Source organism: Vanrija albida (assembly GCF_041260175.1).
Source record: "Vanrija albida strain AlHP1 chromosome Unknown contig_4, whole genome shotgun sequence".
Classification (NCBI taxonomy): domain Eukaryota; kingdom Fungi; phylum Basidiomycota; class Tremellomycetes; order Trichosporonales; family Trichosporonaceae; genus Vanrija; species Vanrija albida.
The window spans coordinates 1693888-1709273 of NW_027191423.1; the positions used below are offsets into that span (position 1 = coordinate 1693888).

At 65.0% G+C, this 15386-nt stretch overlaps 6 protein-coding genes across 6 annotated transcripts; 2 read left to right on the forward strand and 4 right to left on the reverse strand.

Annotated features, from left to right (window-relative positions):
- Positions 1-2753: 2753 nt before the first annotated feature.
- Q8F55_005379 (uncharacterized protein) lies at positions 2754-3416 on the forward strand (the record flags this gene model as incomplete). Its single annotated transcript, XM_069353868.1, has 3 exons — positions 2754-3044; positions 3092-3155; positions 3211-3416. 3 exons carry the CDS (start codon positions 2754-2756, stop codon positions 3414-3416), a joined length of 561 nt encoding a protein of 186 aa, XP_069208510.1.
- A 340-nt stretch (positions 3417-3756) lies between these two features.
- On the reverse strand, positions 3757-5961 carry Q8F55_005380 (uncharacterized protein; the record flags this gene model as incomplete). The annotated part of the gene is made up of 4 exons (XM_069353869.1): positions 3757-3764; positions 3807-5189; positions 5236-5537; positions 5573-5961. The coding sequence occupies 4 exons, from the start codon at positions 5959-5961 to the stop codon at positions 3757-3759; spliced, it is 2082 nt and encodes a 693-aa protein (XP_069208511.1).
- Positions 5962-6882: 921 nt separating this feature from the next.
- Positions 6883-8117, reverse strand: Q8F55_005381 (uncharacterized protein; the record flags this gene model as incomplete). The annotated part of the gene is made up of 2 exons (XM_069353870.1): positions 6883-7620; positions 7746-8117. The coding sequence occupies 2 exons, from the start codon at positions 8115-8117 to the stop codon at positions 6883-6885; spliced, it is 1110 nt and encodes a 369-aa protein (XP_069208512.1).
- Positions 8118-9740: 1623 nt separating this feature from the next.
- On the forward strand, positions 9741-10908 carry Q8F55_005382 (uncharacterized protein; the record flags this gene model as incomplete). The annotated part of the gene is made up of 3 exons (XM_069353871.1): positions 9741-9855; positions 9894-10103; positions 10139-10908. 3 exons carry the CDS (start codon positions 9741-9743, stop codon positions 10906-10908), a joined length of 1095 nt encoding a protein of 364 aa, XP_069208513.1.
- A 214-nt stretch (positions 10909-11122) lies between these two features.
- On the reverse strand, positions 11123-12335 carry Q8F55_005383 (uncharacterized protein; the record flags this gene model as incomplete). The annotated part of the gene is made up of 4 exons (XM_069353872.1): positions 11123-11325; positions 11361-11936; positions 11972-12187; positions 12227-12335. The coding sequence occupies 4 exons, from the start codon at positions 12333-12335 to the stop codon at positions 11123-11125; spliced, it is 1104 nt and encodes a 367-aa protein (XP_069208514.1).
- Positions 12336-12589: 254 nt separating this feature from the next.
- On the reverse strand, positions 12590-15066 carry Q8F55_005384 (uncharacterized protein; the record flags this gene model as incomplete). Its single annotated transcript, XM_069353873.1, has 4 exons — positions 12590-13651; positions 13686-13932; positions 13971-14874; positions 14910-15066. The coding sequence occupies 4 exons, from the start codon at positions 15064-15066 to the stop codon at positions 12590-12592; spliced, it is 2370 nt and encodes a 789-aa protein (XP_069208515.1).
- Positions 15067-15386: the final 320 nt, after the last annotated feature.

The window sequence follows — 15386 nt, forward strand, 5'->3', positions numbered from 1 at the left end:
CCTGTCGATGACGAGGAAGCGTTTCGCACTCTTGTGAACCACTTCAGCGTCATCCGGGAATGCTTTTCTTGGCATCGGTCACTTGAACGACTCCGGGGTCAGGAGTGCCGGGGTACGCGGGGCCCTGGCTGCGGGGCATGCGTGTTCGTTCGCACCGTAGACGTGGTCATCGGGATGCAGACGCAAAGATAAGACAAGATGGTCGTGCAGTCGACGCTCGTCAGGTGCTTGAGAAGTGATGCACGTCAAGGGGGTGTTGATGTCATTGCGTGGGTGGTGTGTGGTGTGGTGACGCGCCTGGTTTACAGTGCCCGCATTCCTTGCTGTGTGTCTCTGTGCCGCTGAGTGTCTGTGTGCCAAGTGCGGCGAGCTTGCACCGGGCGTTCTCGCAGCATGGCAGCTGTGTACAGCGGTGCAGTTAGCTGTCGCCGGACAGCCGACGCATGCACGGGGTTGTCTTGGCTGCCGCGAGCCGTCGTCCACGACGGGCTCACCGCGCTCCGCTTATGTTTGTGAGCTGAGGGCTGCGAGAAACGCCAGAGTCAGTCCCATCGCCTGCGCACCTGGCCTACGCGGGACGCGACACTCGGCGGCGCTCCCGAAACGGGGCTTGCCAAGCAGCGACGCGATGCGCTGCGCCGTGGCGCTCGTCGGCGCCGCCCCCGGCGCCGTCGTCCATGTCCGCCCGCATGAATCAATGGGCGACGCAACCACGCCTCGTAAGCCCCCGGCGAGGTCGTTCCTCTCCGTCAGACTCCGAGCAGGTACTGGGATAAGCCTCCGTCAAGTGTCCGTCTGTCTCCGTCTCTCCCAAGTGTTAGGAACAGAGCATACAGCCAAGTGAGCCACCTCGGCCGAGGCTCAACACCGCCACAGACGCAGACGTAGACGTCGGCCGGGGGAAGCGGCGGAGCGGGGTCCGTCCGGTGGTTGCCCGCCGGACGGTATGCGGCGACGTGTTGTTTGCGGTGCATAGAGTGGCGCCGCTAGGCGAGGCGACGAGAGCGGCGTAGCCAAATCCCACAAACACAGCCGCTCGCTTTGTCGGCGCGCAGTCGCCTCGTTCCAGTGCACTCGCTCGGCTGGAACAGCAGCCCTGTGTTGACAGCGGTGGCTGCCGCGTCGTCTGGCAACTCTAAAGCGGAGGGAGGCGCGGGGGCGCGCCAACGCGACGGGCAAGCCCGATGGAAGTAGCCAGCTCGCCGCATGGCCCCGATCGCGTCGCGGCTCGGCAAGCAATAAACAGAGTGCCTCTGGCGTCTGCAGGCGGGTGGGGTGCCGGGCAAGTGGGTAGGTAGGGGTGTTTCGACGCGTGAGGTAACCGCGCGACGTACGTGTCGTGTCGCGCGAGTCCCGAGCGAGCTGCCGGCCGGGTCCCGAACGCGACCCATCCCGTCGGTTGGTCGGTGCGGTGACTCGCCATCCCCACTCTGCCAAGGTGTTTCGGCCCGCGCTAGCGAAGCATCTCGAGAGAGGTTGGCCCGAGCCGGCCCGTCAAGCATGCATCGGGGCAGTCCGTCAGCTGACTGACTGGGCTCAGTGGATAAACACGGACGCGTCGACGCCGACGTCACGGCCCGCGCAGTCCTGAGGTGCGCGCGCGACTGCGCCTCAGAGACGCCAGCGGGCAACACGCGTTTGAGGGTCGGGCGGGCCGTGGGCGGCGGTGATGCGGCGGTGATGTGGTCCTCGTGGAGCAAGCCGTGGACGTGACGTCGGCCAACGCGTCCTGCGGCTGCCGCTGCCGCTGCCGCTGCCGCTCGATGCCGGCTCCGGCCGATCGGCCAACCTGCTCGCTCTTCGTCATGACGAGTGGCCATCTCACACATCGGCGAGGACCCCAAAGTCCCACGGGCCGGGCGCCGTCATCGGTGCCGCAGCAAGCCGCGGGCAATTACAGGATCGGCGCAGTATGTGGCATGCGGCATGTCATTGTGTTGTAGAGCAAGCATTCTTGGTTGCGTTGCCTCGGCGACCTGTAGAGTTTGGGCGGCTTGCCCACCCCAGACTTTTGCTCGCCGTCGCTCGCCGGTGGCTTGTGGGGTGGCCCCCACTCCATTGCATTGGGCAATTCCAACCCCGGGCGTATCAGAAGATGGGAGCCCGCTGGACGGACGCGACGCGCGACTCAGGGATTCGAGCGGGAGCGGTGGGTGGGTTTAATCCTGACGCTCTTGCGGCAAGGCGGCGGCAGAGGCGCTGGAGCTGGATCTACAGGAGGGGCAAAGATGCTTCTGCTCCATGGGGGGAGGGTTGCGGGCAATTGGAACTGGGGGAGGGGGAGGAGACGCAAGAGGACGGCATGAGGAGGACGGCGAGAGGGACGACGTCCCGACGGTGCGTCCAGTCACCGTCCGGCTCGACCCCCAACCTTGTCCGTCGTCCGCTTGGCCGCAAGAATTGATTGTCCCCGGCACCAGGCCCGCGTCGAGAAGCTCGGAATGGCATATGCATAGGGGCAGGAGGGGGCAACAAGAGAGAGTGGGGGTGGTGTGGGAGCAGTGTTGTGAGAGCGTGGGTGTCGGTGTCGGCACCAAGGCGCCGCAGAACAGAAGAGGCACGGTACCTGCCCGCATTCTCGTCACGCATCGAAGGGGGATGTTTGCGACGTCTGCACTGTGGTGGTTGCTTTCGGGAGCGGGAAAACGCCTATAAAGGTTGGACGGGTCAAGCATCCCCCAGCTTTCTTGTATCCTATCCCATCTCGCCCAACTCGACCTCCACGCCCCCACGCACCTTATAACTCTAGCACAATGTTCACCAAGCTCGCTGCCCTCTCCGTCCTCGGCCTCGCCGCCGCCCAGGCCGTCACCGTCACCGTGACCGTCACCGCTCCCTGCCAGTCGGTCTCGAGCTCGTCGTCGGCCTCGGCCTCGACCACGGCCCCCTCGTCGTCGTCGACCGCTGCCCCCGGCCCCACCGGCAAGCCCATCCACCCCAACGGCAACAACAACAAGTGTCTCGACGTCCGCGGCAACGTCGTCGAGAACGGCACCCCCGTCCAGGTCTACGACTGCAACGGCTCGGCCGCCCAGTCGTGGGTTGTGAGTAGCGACTCGGGGTCCCCATGCACAGAGCTGACACAACGCAGGTCGCCAAGGGCTCGACCTCGGTCCAGCTCGCCGGCACCAACTTCTGCCTTGACGCCTCGTCGAGTGAGTGACCGCCTCCTGCCCATGCCACATGCCACAAACGCTGACACCCCATCAGGCCCCGGCAACGGTGTCCCCCTCAAGATCTGGCAGTGCTACCCGGGCCTCACCCAGCAGACCTGGTGGTACACCGATGACAACCGCCTCGCCGTCCAGGGCCAGGGCCAGTGCATCGACCTCACCAACGGCGACCTCACCAACGGTGTCCAGCAGCAGACCTGGCAGTGCACCAACGGCAACACCAACCAGATCTGGACCCAGTAAGCGGTTCGTTGCCACGGCGCTGCCACCGCCACAACACTACTTCGATTTTATATCTACTAGCCTTCTTCACCACCATATGAGTGATGCAACGGACAATACAGTTTTCGCACAACCAGCAGCACAAGCAGCACGAGCAGCACGAGAGGCACAAATGTTGGAGCATCAGTAACACAAGAGGTACAACTTGTTGGAGCACCAGCAGCACGAGGCACCACCACAAGAGGCACTTAATTGTCCATGATAACGAGAGTGCCGTTGTGGCCAAGAAGGAAAAACGATAAACTCTACTTACCCATGGGAACGAGATTAATTCTACGACGTCCACCTACTCCACCGCCGCTCATTGCGCTGGCCGTGTCAGCTCCGAGGCTTACGAGCAGGTTTCCCCACCGTTTCCGCCGTTGCCGCCGTTTCCGCCGTTGCCCCCATTGCCCCCGTTGCCCCCCTGGCCACCGTTGCCTCCATTACCCCCGTTGCCGCCATTACCCCCCTGGCCACCGCCGTTGCCGTTACCGCCGTTGCCCCCATTCCCGCCGTTGCCCCCGTTCCCGCCGCTGCCGCCTCCGCTGCCGCCGCTGCCGCCGCCGCCGCCGCTGCCTCCGCCGCCGCCGCCCGCAACCTTGTCCTTGATAAGGTACACCCAGTCGGCGACCTGGCCGTCGGCGCCGTGGAGGAACTCGTAGCTGAGGGCCGTCTCGTTGTGGATCTTGAGCTTGCCGAACCCGTAGTGGGTCTGGTCGAGCACGTTGGTGACCGGGAGCACGGGGGCCTTGCCGAGCGTCGAGTGCGACTCGACGTTGCCCGCCGCGCCGTTGATAATGTGCGTGATCGACACACCGGGGTTGGTCTTGTACGTGTTGTTGTTGATGACGGACGCCGTGTCGATCGTGCCGTTGTGCCCGACGGGGAACGTGCGCTCGTACCAGTGGATATGGCCAGAGATGTACAGGTCCACGCCGCCCTTGAGGAGCACGTCCTCGAACGCGGCGCGGATGTTGGCCTCGTACGCGGCCGTCTCGGACGAGTAGAAGGGGCGGTGCGTGCTCGCAATCACCCAGGGCGTCTTGGTGCGGTCGACCTTGGCGAGGTCGTCAACGAGCCACTGGTACTGCTGGTACGCCTTGTTGTCCTTGTACGAGCCGTTGATGGCGCCGAATGGGCCTGCATCGGTGACGTACGTCTGGTTGGCGAGCGGGTGCGTCTCGTTGCCCTTGAGGTCGGCGACGAACGGCCACTCGGGCGACTTGTAGTAGTCTGTCTCGCCGTTGAAGCTGATAAAGTGGGCGAGGCCATAGTCGAACGAGTACCAGAAGTTGCCAGCGCCGCCGCTCACATCGCCGGGCATGTGGAAGCGGTTGCTGTAGGCGGTGAAGTTGCGCTGGCTCGGCGGGCAGCTGTAGTAGTTGAGCTTGGACGTCGAGTTTGACCCGGGCTTCTTGTCGTCGACGATGACGGCCGCGAGCTCGTTGTTCTTGCCGTCAAACTCGGCGCACGCAGCCTCGTGGTTGCCGGGCAGAACCATGTACGGCACCTTCTTGGTGATGTCGACCATCCACTGCTGCCACAGGTCCCAGTTGGACTCGTAGATGGAGCTAATGTCGCCGCCCCAGGGCCCGCCCTGCGACGGGAACTCGCCCTCGGGCAGGGGAATGTAGTAGTCTGGGTTGTCGGGCTTGCTGTCGGGCGTCGCCAGGCGCGACTCGGTCCCGTTGTAGCACACGTCCCAGGACGGGTCGCACGCGAGGTAGCCGGCGTACCACTGGTCGGCGTAGGCTACGCCCAGTTAGCAACAGCACCCCTGGGAGACGCCCCCACTCACAGATATCACCGCCGTGCCACACAAACGCCGCGCCGTCATTCACCGCGTCAAGCACCTGCAGGTGCGTGCCCTTGGCGTTGGTGTAGCCCATGTCGGCGAGCACGGCGACCGTGAACTCGGACTTGTCGCCGGCGGGCAGCGCCGTGGTGAACGAGAGCACGTCGGACGCCTTGGTGCCGTTGCCGCCCGGGATCTGGTAGTAGTACGTCGTGCCGGGGGTGAGGTCCTTGATCTGCACCTCGTGGAAGAACTGCGAGCACTGCGTGACGGGGAGGAGGGAGCAGGGCGGGGTACGGTCGTACCTGGGCGTCAGCCGACTCGAGGCAGCGCCACTCACGTGTGCGTGAAGCCCGAGGCCTTCTGGTCGAGCTTGGCCCTGCTGCTTCCCCACTGCACGACGGGGTCAGCGCCGATGCCGAACGGCGTCTGGAAGTGGATGTTGATGCCGCCCGGGAAGAAGGCGCTCGAGATGACGTTGATGTTGTTGGTCGGCTTGCTCCCCGGCGCGGGGTACACGGCCGGGTGCTCCCACAGCCGCGGCCAGCCCTTGCCGTTGTCCTCGACGGTCGGGTTGACGACGTCGCCGACGGGGATCGCGGGCCCGGTGTACGGGTACGTCGTGTCGACGTCGCGCTTGGCGGGGGCCTTGGCTGGGGCGGGGGCAGCGGGGGCAGCGTTCGCCGCGGCGAGCAGCGACAGCACACTGGCGAGGGTCGAGGGGTGCATTGTGGCCTGTGCTTTGGGGTGGGTGCGTCTCTTCGTCTCCGGCCTGTTGGCTCTAGTTATGCTCGCAGAACCTCCCTCCCTCACCCCCAGTCCGCGAGCCGCGACCTCGCCGTATGGCGTCGCACCCACCCACCCAGCACCTCTCCAGAATTAGCTACCAACATGCCGATGATGCTGCCCAAGCCCATGGCCTCGCCCGCACGTGCGTAGCCGCATGCTGTCGCGTTGTCGAATGGACAAAGGCACAAAGGTCAGAGGCACGTTTCATCGCGCTGCAAGTGTAAAAATAGGCCGCGAGAGAGTTGGCGCTAGTGAGCCGGTGGGCGGAGGGGGAGGGCTGGGGGCGGGGCGCGGGGCCGAGGGGGTCCGAGAGGACGGTACGGTTGTGTCAGTGACGACGAGTTGCTCGCGGTGCATTCCGCCCTGCCTGTGCCTCCCGTCGGCAGACGCGATCCGCAGAGCAGTTGTGGATTGTCGGCTGGCCTGTGGGCAGTAGGACGAGTCAACGCGACCGACGTCATGAAGCAGGCGCAGACGCAAACGCAACACGGCGGCGACTGCTCGGCGCAGCAACGGCGCCGAAATGCCTCACGCGGCCCCCCGCGCCTCCCGACTCGGCGACCACGCGACCACCGATACTCAATCAAGCTTGACGTCTCCTGAGTGGCGCTCGGTGGGTGCGAGTTAGTCTCAACCCACGCCGAGCCGACCGCCCCGACCCCCCCTCGCGCACGTGCGCCGCGCCGCCAGCCCCGCAGTCATCGGCACCGTGTGGTCCAACCGCGGCGGGTTAGACCGGCCGGCTCTGCATACCTCGAGTGCCGCGGGATGAGACTCGGCGCGTGCCACCCGCTGGCCACGCGACCTGGCGGACTAGCTCCGGCCCCGCCGATACCAATCGATACAACATTCATATCTCGCCTAGATAAACGGGCGCTCGGCCTGGGGCGTGATACGCGCGCCGTGGCGCTTGGCCGTCGACACGGCGTCAAAGTCGACGAGCGCGCTGTGCGCCGTGATGCGGTTGTCCCACAGCACGACGGTGCGCGGCCTCCAGCGCAGGCGGACCTGGAAGTCTGCCCCCTTCTCAATGTGGCCGTACAGGAGTTCGAGGAGCGCGTCCGACTCCTCCTTCTTGAGGCCGACGATGCGGCGCGTGAACTGGCGGTTGATGAACAGCGCCTTCTCGCCCGTCACGGGGTGGCGGCGCACGACGGGGTGCTCGTTGATGACGGGCTCGCGCTTGACGATTCCCCCGCGCTTGCCCTTGCGCGAGTGCTCGGCCTGCTCGACGCCCGAGTGCGTGGCCTTGAGCGTCTCGACAAACGCCGCGAGCTGCGGCGACAGACGCGCATACGCCTGCCGCTGGTCGACGTACGACGTGTCGCCGCCAGACTTGGGCGAGTCGTACAGGAACAGCGCGGTCAGCCCGGGCGGCTGCTTCTCGTACGTCACGTCGCTGTGCCACAGCACCGACGTGAGCTGGTCCGGCCGCTCAAAGTTGAGCGTGCTGTTCGGGCTCCGGTACACGAGGTGGAACTCGGGGTAGCCTTCGGGCGCGCCCGAGGTGGGGTGGATGTGCGGCCGACCGAAGAACTGGCCCCAGTTGTTGATCTGCCACTCGGGCGTCTGGTCGATGAAGTCTTGGTCACGGAAGGCCTGCGGGTTGGGGTTGGGGGGGAGGGCGGGGGCGGTCGTGTGAGCGCGAGGGAAGAACAGTGTCAGTGTCATTTAATCTGGGAATCACCGAGGCCGTTCGCTTCGCGAACGGCGCCACCACTCACCACGACACCGCGCTGCGCGACAAACAGCGCGAGCTGCTGCCTGCCCGCGTCGTCCAGCTGGCTGAGCTGCACGCCCGAGACCTCGGACCCGAAGCGCGGAGTGAGCTCGTCGACCTCGGCGTTGGCCAGGAACGCGATGGGGTCGGCGTGCTTGAGCGCCTCGTGTGCTGGGTCCTTATGCTCAAACTCGGTGAGCGGGGGCAGCTTGAGGTGGCCGTCAAAGGTCGGGAGGAGGTGCTTGTAGGGGTACGCCTCGTCGGGGAGGCCCGTCTCGCTGAACCACTGGGGCTTGGCCTCCTTCGCTGGGGCGGGGGGCGAGAGCTTGAGCGTCTTGACGCCTGCGTCGACGGCGGTGATGGTCTCGGTGGTCATGGTGCGGGTGGGTTGCAATGGGCCGGAGAGCACCGAGGGCTTGTTATATCAGCCATGTCGGTGTGGACGCTGTTGCGGACTGCTTGAATGCTGAGTGAGGAATGCGAGGACATGGCCGATGGATGGATGACGCGCGACTGACGTGCTCGGTCGTAATGGCCGTCGCGAAAGTCGCCTCGTCGCTCGGTATAGCTCGGCCACTCGCTGTCATCGACACTGGCTCAGCAGCAACCAGCGCATCTCGTCGCTCGGCATCTTGTGCTCATCGAGAGTACTAGCGCTCGGGTGTGGGCGGGTCGATGTTGTTATCCTCCAAATGGATGGCAAAGTGGTCAGAGTTTTGGTTATCGGCCGTGTCCGACGGCCTCCACCATAGCAATCTTGGAGTGATAGCGTCTATACGACAATTCCAAATCAGTAACAGCAGCCTTGCTGCCATCTACGACGACTGCAGCATTCAGAAGAGAGGTCAGTTGGCACTTGAGAGAATAACCACATTCCTCTCATCTGGCAGAACGCGATTCCAAAAAGAAACAAGTGGGTAGGGACGATGGGGAGATGGCCTCATGGCAAGGGCGGGCGATGCCTCCACCGTCTGTGCGGGTCAAGCACGCTCGTGCTGCGGTTGCGCAACGTCGAGTGAAGACCCATTGCGTGCGTGTGAGACGATCTTGAACGTGCCCACTGAGGCCGCGAGACCCGCCGAGGACGGCGCAGGCCGTTGGTGGGGATATAGGCAAAGTGGAGGAAGGTGTTGTCGATGGAGGTCGCCTCTGAGACAGGTGGACGGTAAGCGTGGTGGAGGGAAGGTGGAGTTGGTCGAGTGGAGTGGAGTGGTGGCCATCAACCCACAACGTCGACACGTAGGGCACGGCGAGGAACGACGAGCAAGCCAGCCAGCCAGTCAAGATGGCTCACGCCGAGTGCGGCCGACACCCGCCATCGACGCAGCGACAGGCGACTGACCCATCTCAACTCACTCACACCGCTTGGCTGCCCGGTCGGCGGTCGGCCGTCGCGGCCACCCACCGCCGCCGCCGGACACGTACATACTCGGCAGCGGCGGCATGCACCGCTCTCAGCGCCGCGTCCACTTCGACAGCGGTCGAGCTGCATGGCCCTCGGCCACTGCCCATGCCGCTCGTGCCGCGGAGCACCGCGCCCCGACCGGGTCCGAATCGCCTCGCCTTCTTATCTCGCTCACAACGACCGTCCACCCAAGCTGTACTCGGCGCACCTCGCCCTCGTCGTGGCCTTCGGTCTGCGTGCACGCAGCCGAGCGCGTGCCGAGTGCCGAGAACGCCTCGAGGGTCGGCACGCCCGAAGGCCGCTGGGCACTTGCCACGTGTTTCGCAGTGGCCGAAGGGCAAGCGAGGAGGGAGGAAAAAAGTGACGTCAATGACGACCTCGAGCCTCCACACAAAGTCCACTCGCTCTTTGTGCTCCACGCCGCATACCTCGCTTGTCTTGAATGACATGGTGGAGGGCCTGTCTCGCTGCTCGGGCTACTCTTGGCAGAAGAGAGTATATAAAGCCGATGGGAACTGTAAAGTTTGCCCATCCACACTCATCCTACCCAGCCAGCCTCTAACGCACCACACCCCCCCACACCCCACACTCACAATGACCACCGAGTACAAGTTCAACGCCTGGACCGGCCAGGACGACAACGCCATCAACGGCAACCTCCAGTACAAGGAGATCACGCCCAAGCCGTGGGAGGAGGACGATGTGGATGGTGAGTGCCCGTGCCCTCTGCATGTCTCACACCCCCAGTCAAGATCATCTACTCGTCCATCTGCGGCTCGGACGTGTCTGGCCTCTCGGGCCACTTTGGCCCGGTCCAGCCCGACCGCGTCGCCGGGCACGAGATTGCCGGCGAGGTCGTGCGCGTCGGCTCGCAGGTCAAGGACCTCAAGGTCGGCGACAAGGTCGGCATCGGCGCCCAGTGCGACGCGTGCGGCGAGTGCCGCTGGTGCGGCGACCGTGAGTGCGCTGTCTCTCTTCGAAGCTGATGGCAGACCGCGAGAACCTGTGCCCCAAGATGACGTTCACGTACGGCGGGCACGACTACCCCCGCGGTAAGGCGAAGGGCACGCAGACGTACGGCGGGTTCGCAAAGTACTGGCGCGGCCCGGCCAAGTTTGCCGTGCGCGTCCCCGACGGCCTCGACCTCGCCGAGGCGGCGCCGCTCTGCTGCGGCGGCCTGACGGTGTACGCGCCGCTCGCGCGCTACGGCGCCGGCACCAAGGCCAAGGAGGTGGGCGTCGTCGGCATCGGTGGCCTCGGGCACATGGCCATCCTCATCGGCACGGCGATGGGCGCCAACGTGACCGCCATCTCGCGCGGCACGGCCAAGGAGGCGCAGGCGAAGGAGCTCGGCGCCAAGAACTACATCGCGACGAGCAACGACCTCAAGAAGGACTTTGAGAAGCACGCCCGCAGCCTCGACCTCATCATCTGCACCATCAACCCCAGCAACCTCCCCGTGGCGGACTACGCGTCGCTCCTCTCGCCCGACGGCACGATCGTGTTTGTCGGCGTCGTGCCCGAGCCGCTGGCCATCTCGTCGTTCCAGCTCATCCAGGGCCAGATTGGCGTCGCCGGCTCGCTCATTGGCAGCCCGGCCGACCTGGCCAACCTGTTCGAGCTCGCGGCCAAGAAGGGCGTGCACCCCATGATTGAAAAGTTCAACATGGACGACATCAACACTGCGATCCAGGGCGCGCGCGACGGCAAGCCGCGCTACCGCTACGTCCTCGTCAACACGGACAACGGTGGTAAGCTCTGAGCAGGTTCAAGTGTAGCAACCGGGCTCGGGCGAGCGGGTAGAAAACAAACCGTAAAGTGTACGAGGCTCGGTATGGTACGAGGCTCTGCACAGTGTACATAGATTAGGATGCGATATGATGGCATGTGCGGGGCAGCAGCGGCTCATCGATGGCGAGCAAGGGCAGGGCAGGGCAAGAACGCGAACAGACACAACATACATCCGACACACCCCTCTACACAACCCCCCCGTTGTCCTTGTTGACCAGCACGTAGCGGTACTTTGCCTTGCCCGCCTTTGCGGCCGGGATGGCCTGGTTAATCTCGTCCATGTCCCACTTGTTGATCCAGGGCGTGACCCCGCCGTTGGCCGCGAGGGCGAACAGCTCGGCCAGGTCCTCTGGCGTGCCGATGATCGAGCCGGACACGCCGGTCGCGTCTGGCGGAGTCAGCGCGGCCTCTCCCGCTACTCACTGGCAATCATCGACCCCGAGATGAGCTCCATCGGCGCCATCACCACCCCAACCAGCACGAGCTGCCCCTCGGGCGCCAGGAGGCCGAGGTAGTCGTTGAGCGGGAGCTCTGGCGGGTTGATGGTACATATAATCAGGTCGAGGGACCGTCTGTGCTTCTTGAAATCCGCGCGCGTGTTCTCAGAGGTCGCGATGTAAGCGTCCGCACCGAGCGCGAACGCGTCCTCGCGCTTGCTTGTCCCCCTCGAAATGGCAGTGACGTGCGCGCCCATGCCCTTCGCGATGAGGATGGCCATGTGCCCGAGCCCCCCGATACCCACGACGCCGACGTTGCGCGCGCGCCGCGAGCCCGCGCCCCAGCGCCGCAGGGGCGCGTACACCGTCAGCCCGCCGCAGCAGAGCGGGGCCGCGAGGGCCGGGTCGAGCCCGGGCGGGATGCGCACCGCGAACTTGGAGGACCCGCGCCAGTGCTTCGCGAAGCCGCCGTAGGATTGGGCCGGGGTCCCCTTGGCCGCGCCGCGCTGGTACCGCGACCCGCCGTAGGTGACCGTCATTCTCGGGCAGTAGTTGACGCGGTCTGGGCGTGAGCGGGGGGCAGGGGGGAGGACGCACCCTCGTGGCACCACTTGCACTGCCGACAGCAGTCGGCCTGCGCGCCGACGCCGACAAAGTCGCCAAGCTGCAGGTGGTCGACGGCGGGCCCCTTGCGGATGACGCGCCCGACCACCTCGTGCCCGGCCACGCGGGGGCCGTAGGGCGCGATCGGGCCAAACTCGCCGCTGAGGGCCGAGACGTCGGTCGCGCAGATGCCAGAGTAGACGATTGCGACTGGTGAGTTAGTGGGAGGGGAGGGAGAGGGAGGCGCACCATCGACGTCGTCGTCCTCGAACACCTTGGGCTCGATGGCGCCGAACGTCAGGCCGCCCGTCGCCGCGCTCTCGTCGCGCCCGATCCAGGCCTTGAATGTGTCTGGCATTGTGTGTGGAGTTGGAGCGGGAGGAGTGGTCGACGTCAATTATCGTCGCTGGACGAGACAACTCGGCCATCGCCCCCGGCTTTGTCGCTTATCACTGATGACGCGCTCGGGCTGACTACAACCGGGCGTGGCACTTGGCGTCGACCAGAGACAGGCTCGGGGATGCATCGAGGTGCACTGCCACGACGCGTGCATGCTGGCAGTGCGCCTGCCTGCCCCACCGCCTGCAAAACACCTGCATGCAAACTATCTACCTACGCCACCAGCGCGTCCTTCTTCTTAATGCTCACTCCCGCCGACGCAGACACCTGGCCGTCCGCCGACACCTTGACGCTGCCGGCCAGCTTGGCCCCCTTGGGGTGCGGCACGTCGACCTCGACGTCCTCCGTCACCTCGTACGCGCGCACCTCGAGCCCGACGGCCGCATAGTCGTAGTCGGGCACGCCAATGTTCTCGGGGCCGAGGAGGAGCACCGAGTTGGGGCGCACAAACACGGGGATCAGGTCGATGGGGTAGTCGTCCTTGCGCACAAACTTGGGGCCCTCGACTACCTCGCCCGTCCAGTAGTCGGTCCAGCGCCCCTCGGGCAGGTAGTACTCTGCGTCCGAGCCGAAGACTGGCGCGACGAGCAGCGAGTCGCCGAGCATGTACTGCTTGTCGAGGTATCGGGCGACCGGGTCGTCTGGGAACTCGAGGAACATGGACCGCAGCACGGGCAGACCAGTCTTGTGTGCCTTCACGCTCTGCGCGTAGATGTAGGGCATGAGGCGCATCTTCTCGTGGCCGAGGCGCGAGGTGACGCGCACCGACTCGTCTCCATAGTCCCAGGGGACGCGGTACGTGCCGCAGCCGTGCATGCGCGAGTGGGTCGAGAACATGCCGAACGCGCACCAGCGCGCGAACAGCTCGTTGGTGGGCGGGCCGGCAGTGTCGATGAAACCGCCGATATCGTGCGAGTGGAACGCAAAGCCCGACATGGCGAGCGACAGGCCGGCGCGCAGGCTCTCGGCCATGCCCTGGTAGGTCGACTGCGGGTCGCCGCCCCAGTGCACGGGGAAGCGCTGGCCGCCTGCGCTCGCCGAGCGCGCCCACACCGCCGCCTCGTCCTTGCCGAGCTTGGCCTCGACCGCCTCGAACGTGCACTTGTTGTACAGGACCGAGTAGTAGTTGTGCATCTTGCGGGCGTCGGACCCGTCGAAGAAGACGGCGTCCTTGTGCGGGCAGCGCTCGCCAAAGTCGGTCTTGACCGTGTCGACGCCGGTTTCGATGAGGCGCGTCACGAGGCCCTGGTACCACTTCCACGCGTCGGGGTTGGTCTGCTGTCAGCGAGGTAGGCGTGTGAGCACTCACGAAATCGACGAGCGCCATACCCGGCTGCCACCAGTCCCACTGCCAGACGGCACCGTTGACGCGCTTGATAAAGTAGCCCTTCTCCTTACCCTCCTTGAAGATGGCGGACCGCTGCGAGATGTACGGGTTGATCCACGCACACACCTTGACGTTGAACTCGCGCTTAATGTCGGCGAGGTACTTCTTCGGGTCCGGGAACATGTCGGGGTCGAACTCGAACGAGCACCAGTCGTACGCCTTCATCCAGCTGGGCAGGTCAGTGTGGACCACGGCACGTTCACTCACAAGCAGTCGAGGTGAAGGACACGGACGGGGCAGTCGCGGTCGCGCATCTGCTGGAGGAAGCCCGTGACCGTCTTCTGGTCATACGAGGTGGTGAACGACGTCGAGAGGTACAGGCCGAACGTCCAGGCCGGGGGCAGCGCCGGGCGGCCAGTCATAGCGACGTAGTTGAGCAGCGCAGCCTTGGGCGAGCCACCACCAATGATGAAGTACTCGATCGTCTCGCCTCGGACGCTGACGTTGACGTTCGAGTTGTTGTCGTGGCCGATCTCATACTCGACCTCCTCAGGGTGGTTGATGAACACGCCGAAGCCGCGCGAAGACAGGTAGAACGGCACGTTCTTGTACGTGATGGTTGAGTGGGTGGCGTGGTCGTCGTTGAACATGCCGACGACCTGGCCGTTCTTGACGTACGTGCCGAAGCGCTCGCCCAGGCCGTAAATGTTCTCGTTGACCTTGAGCGAGAAGTTGCTGTGCATGTAGCGCACGAGGGCGTCGGTGCGGAGCTCGTCCATGCCCATGCCGTTGTGTCGGGCCAGCGCCCCGGAATCGCTCGAGAGCCGGCTCTTCTCAGACTCCTGGTTGAGCGTGTAGCGGTACGGCACGTCGGCAAAGCCCGTGCCCTTGAAGCCGACCTCGGTGAGCAGCTTGTCCTTGCCCTTCTTGGTGGCGTCGAGGAACGAAAGGTTGAAGCCCGACTCGGCGGTGTTGACGTCGACGCTCACGCTGCCTGAAGCAAACGAGATGGTCTTGCCCGAGCGCGAGAGCTTGGTCTTGGGCGCGGCCGGCTTGCCGTCGGGGAAGAGGTCGAAGCCGGGCCGGCCGTCCTCGCCGCCGACGTGGTGGTCGACGCGGACCTTGATCACGTCCTCCATCGGGGACGAGATGTTGACGAGGATGACGGGCTCTGTGGCGTCAGCAAAGGCAGCGACAAGCACTCACGGCTGACCGTGTCCTTGCGGTCCGCGACGTGGATCGTCGAGGCGAGGAACTCAAGCTCGTCGTCCGTCTGCTTGATGATGTCGGTGACTTCGACGGCCGCACGCCAGTTGACGCCGAGCATGGGCTCGAACCAGCGCGTTCCTTGTGTGAACTTCATGGTGGGGGGGTTGAGGCTCTGTGGGGTCCCGTTGTGGGTGATGGCCTTGGACTGGACGGCATGGCAGCGAGATTAAGTAGGAGCTGTGGGGGGCTGCGACGAGGGGCAGGTGAAATGGCCGGCGCCGACTCGGGGTGGCATCGGCAACAAGAGCTTCGGACAAGAGCGACAGGAGCGCATTGAGAGTGGGCTGTGACGAGTAGGCCGCTGCTGAGGAGATGCAACCCGAGTTGCTGACGGCGTTGTGTGTCAAGCCTCGTCCAAGTCGCCGAGTGAGTGGGCCGTAAGGCGGTCGGGCCGGTGACGATTGGAAATGTTCG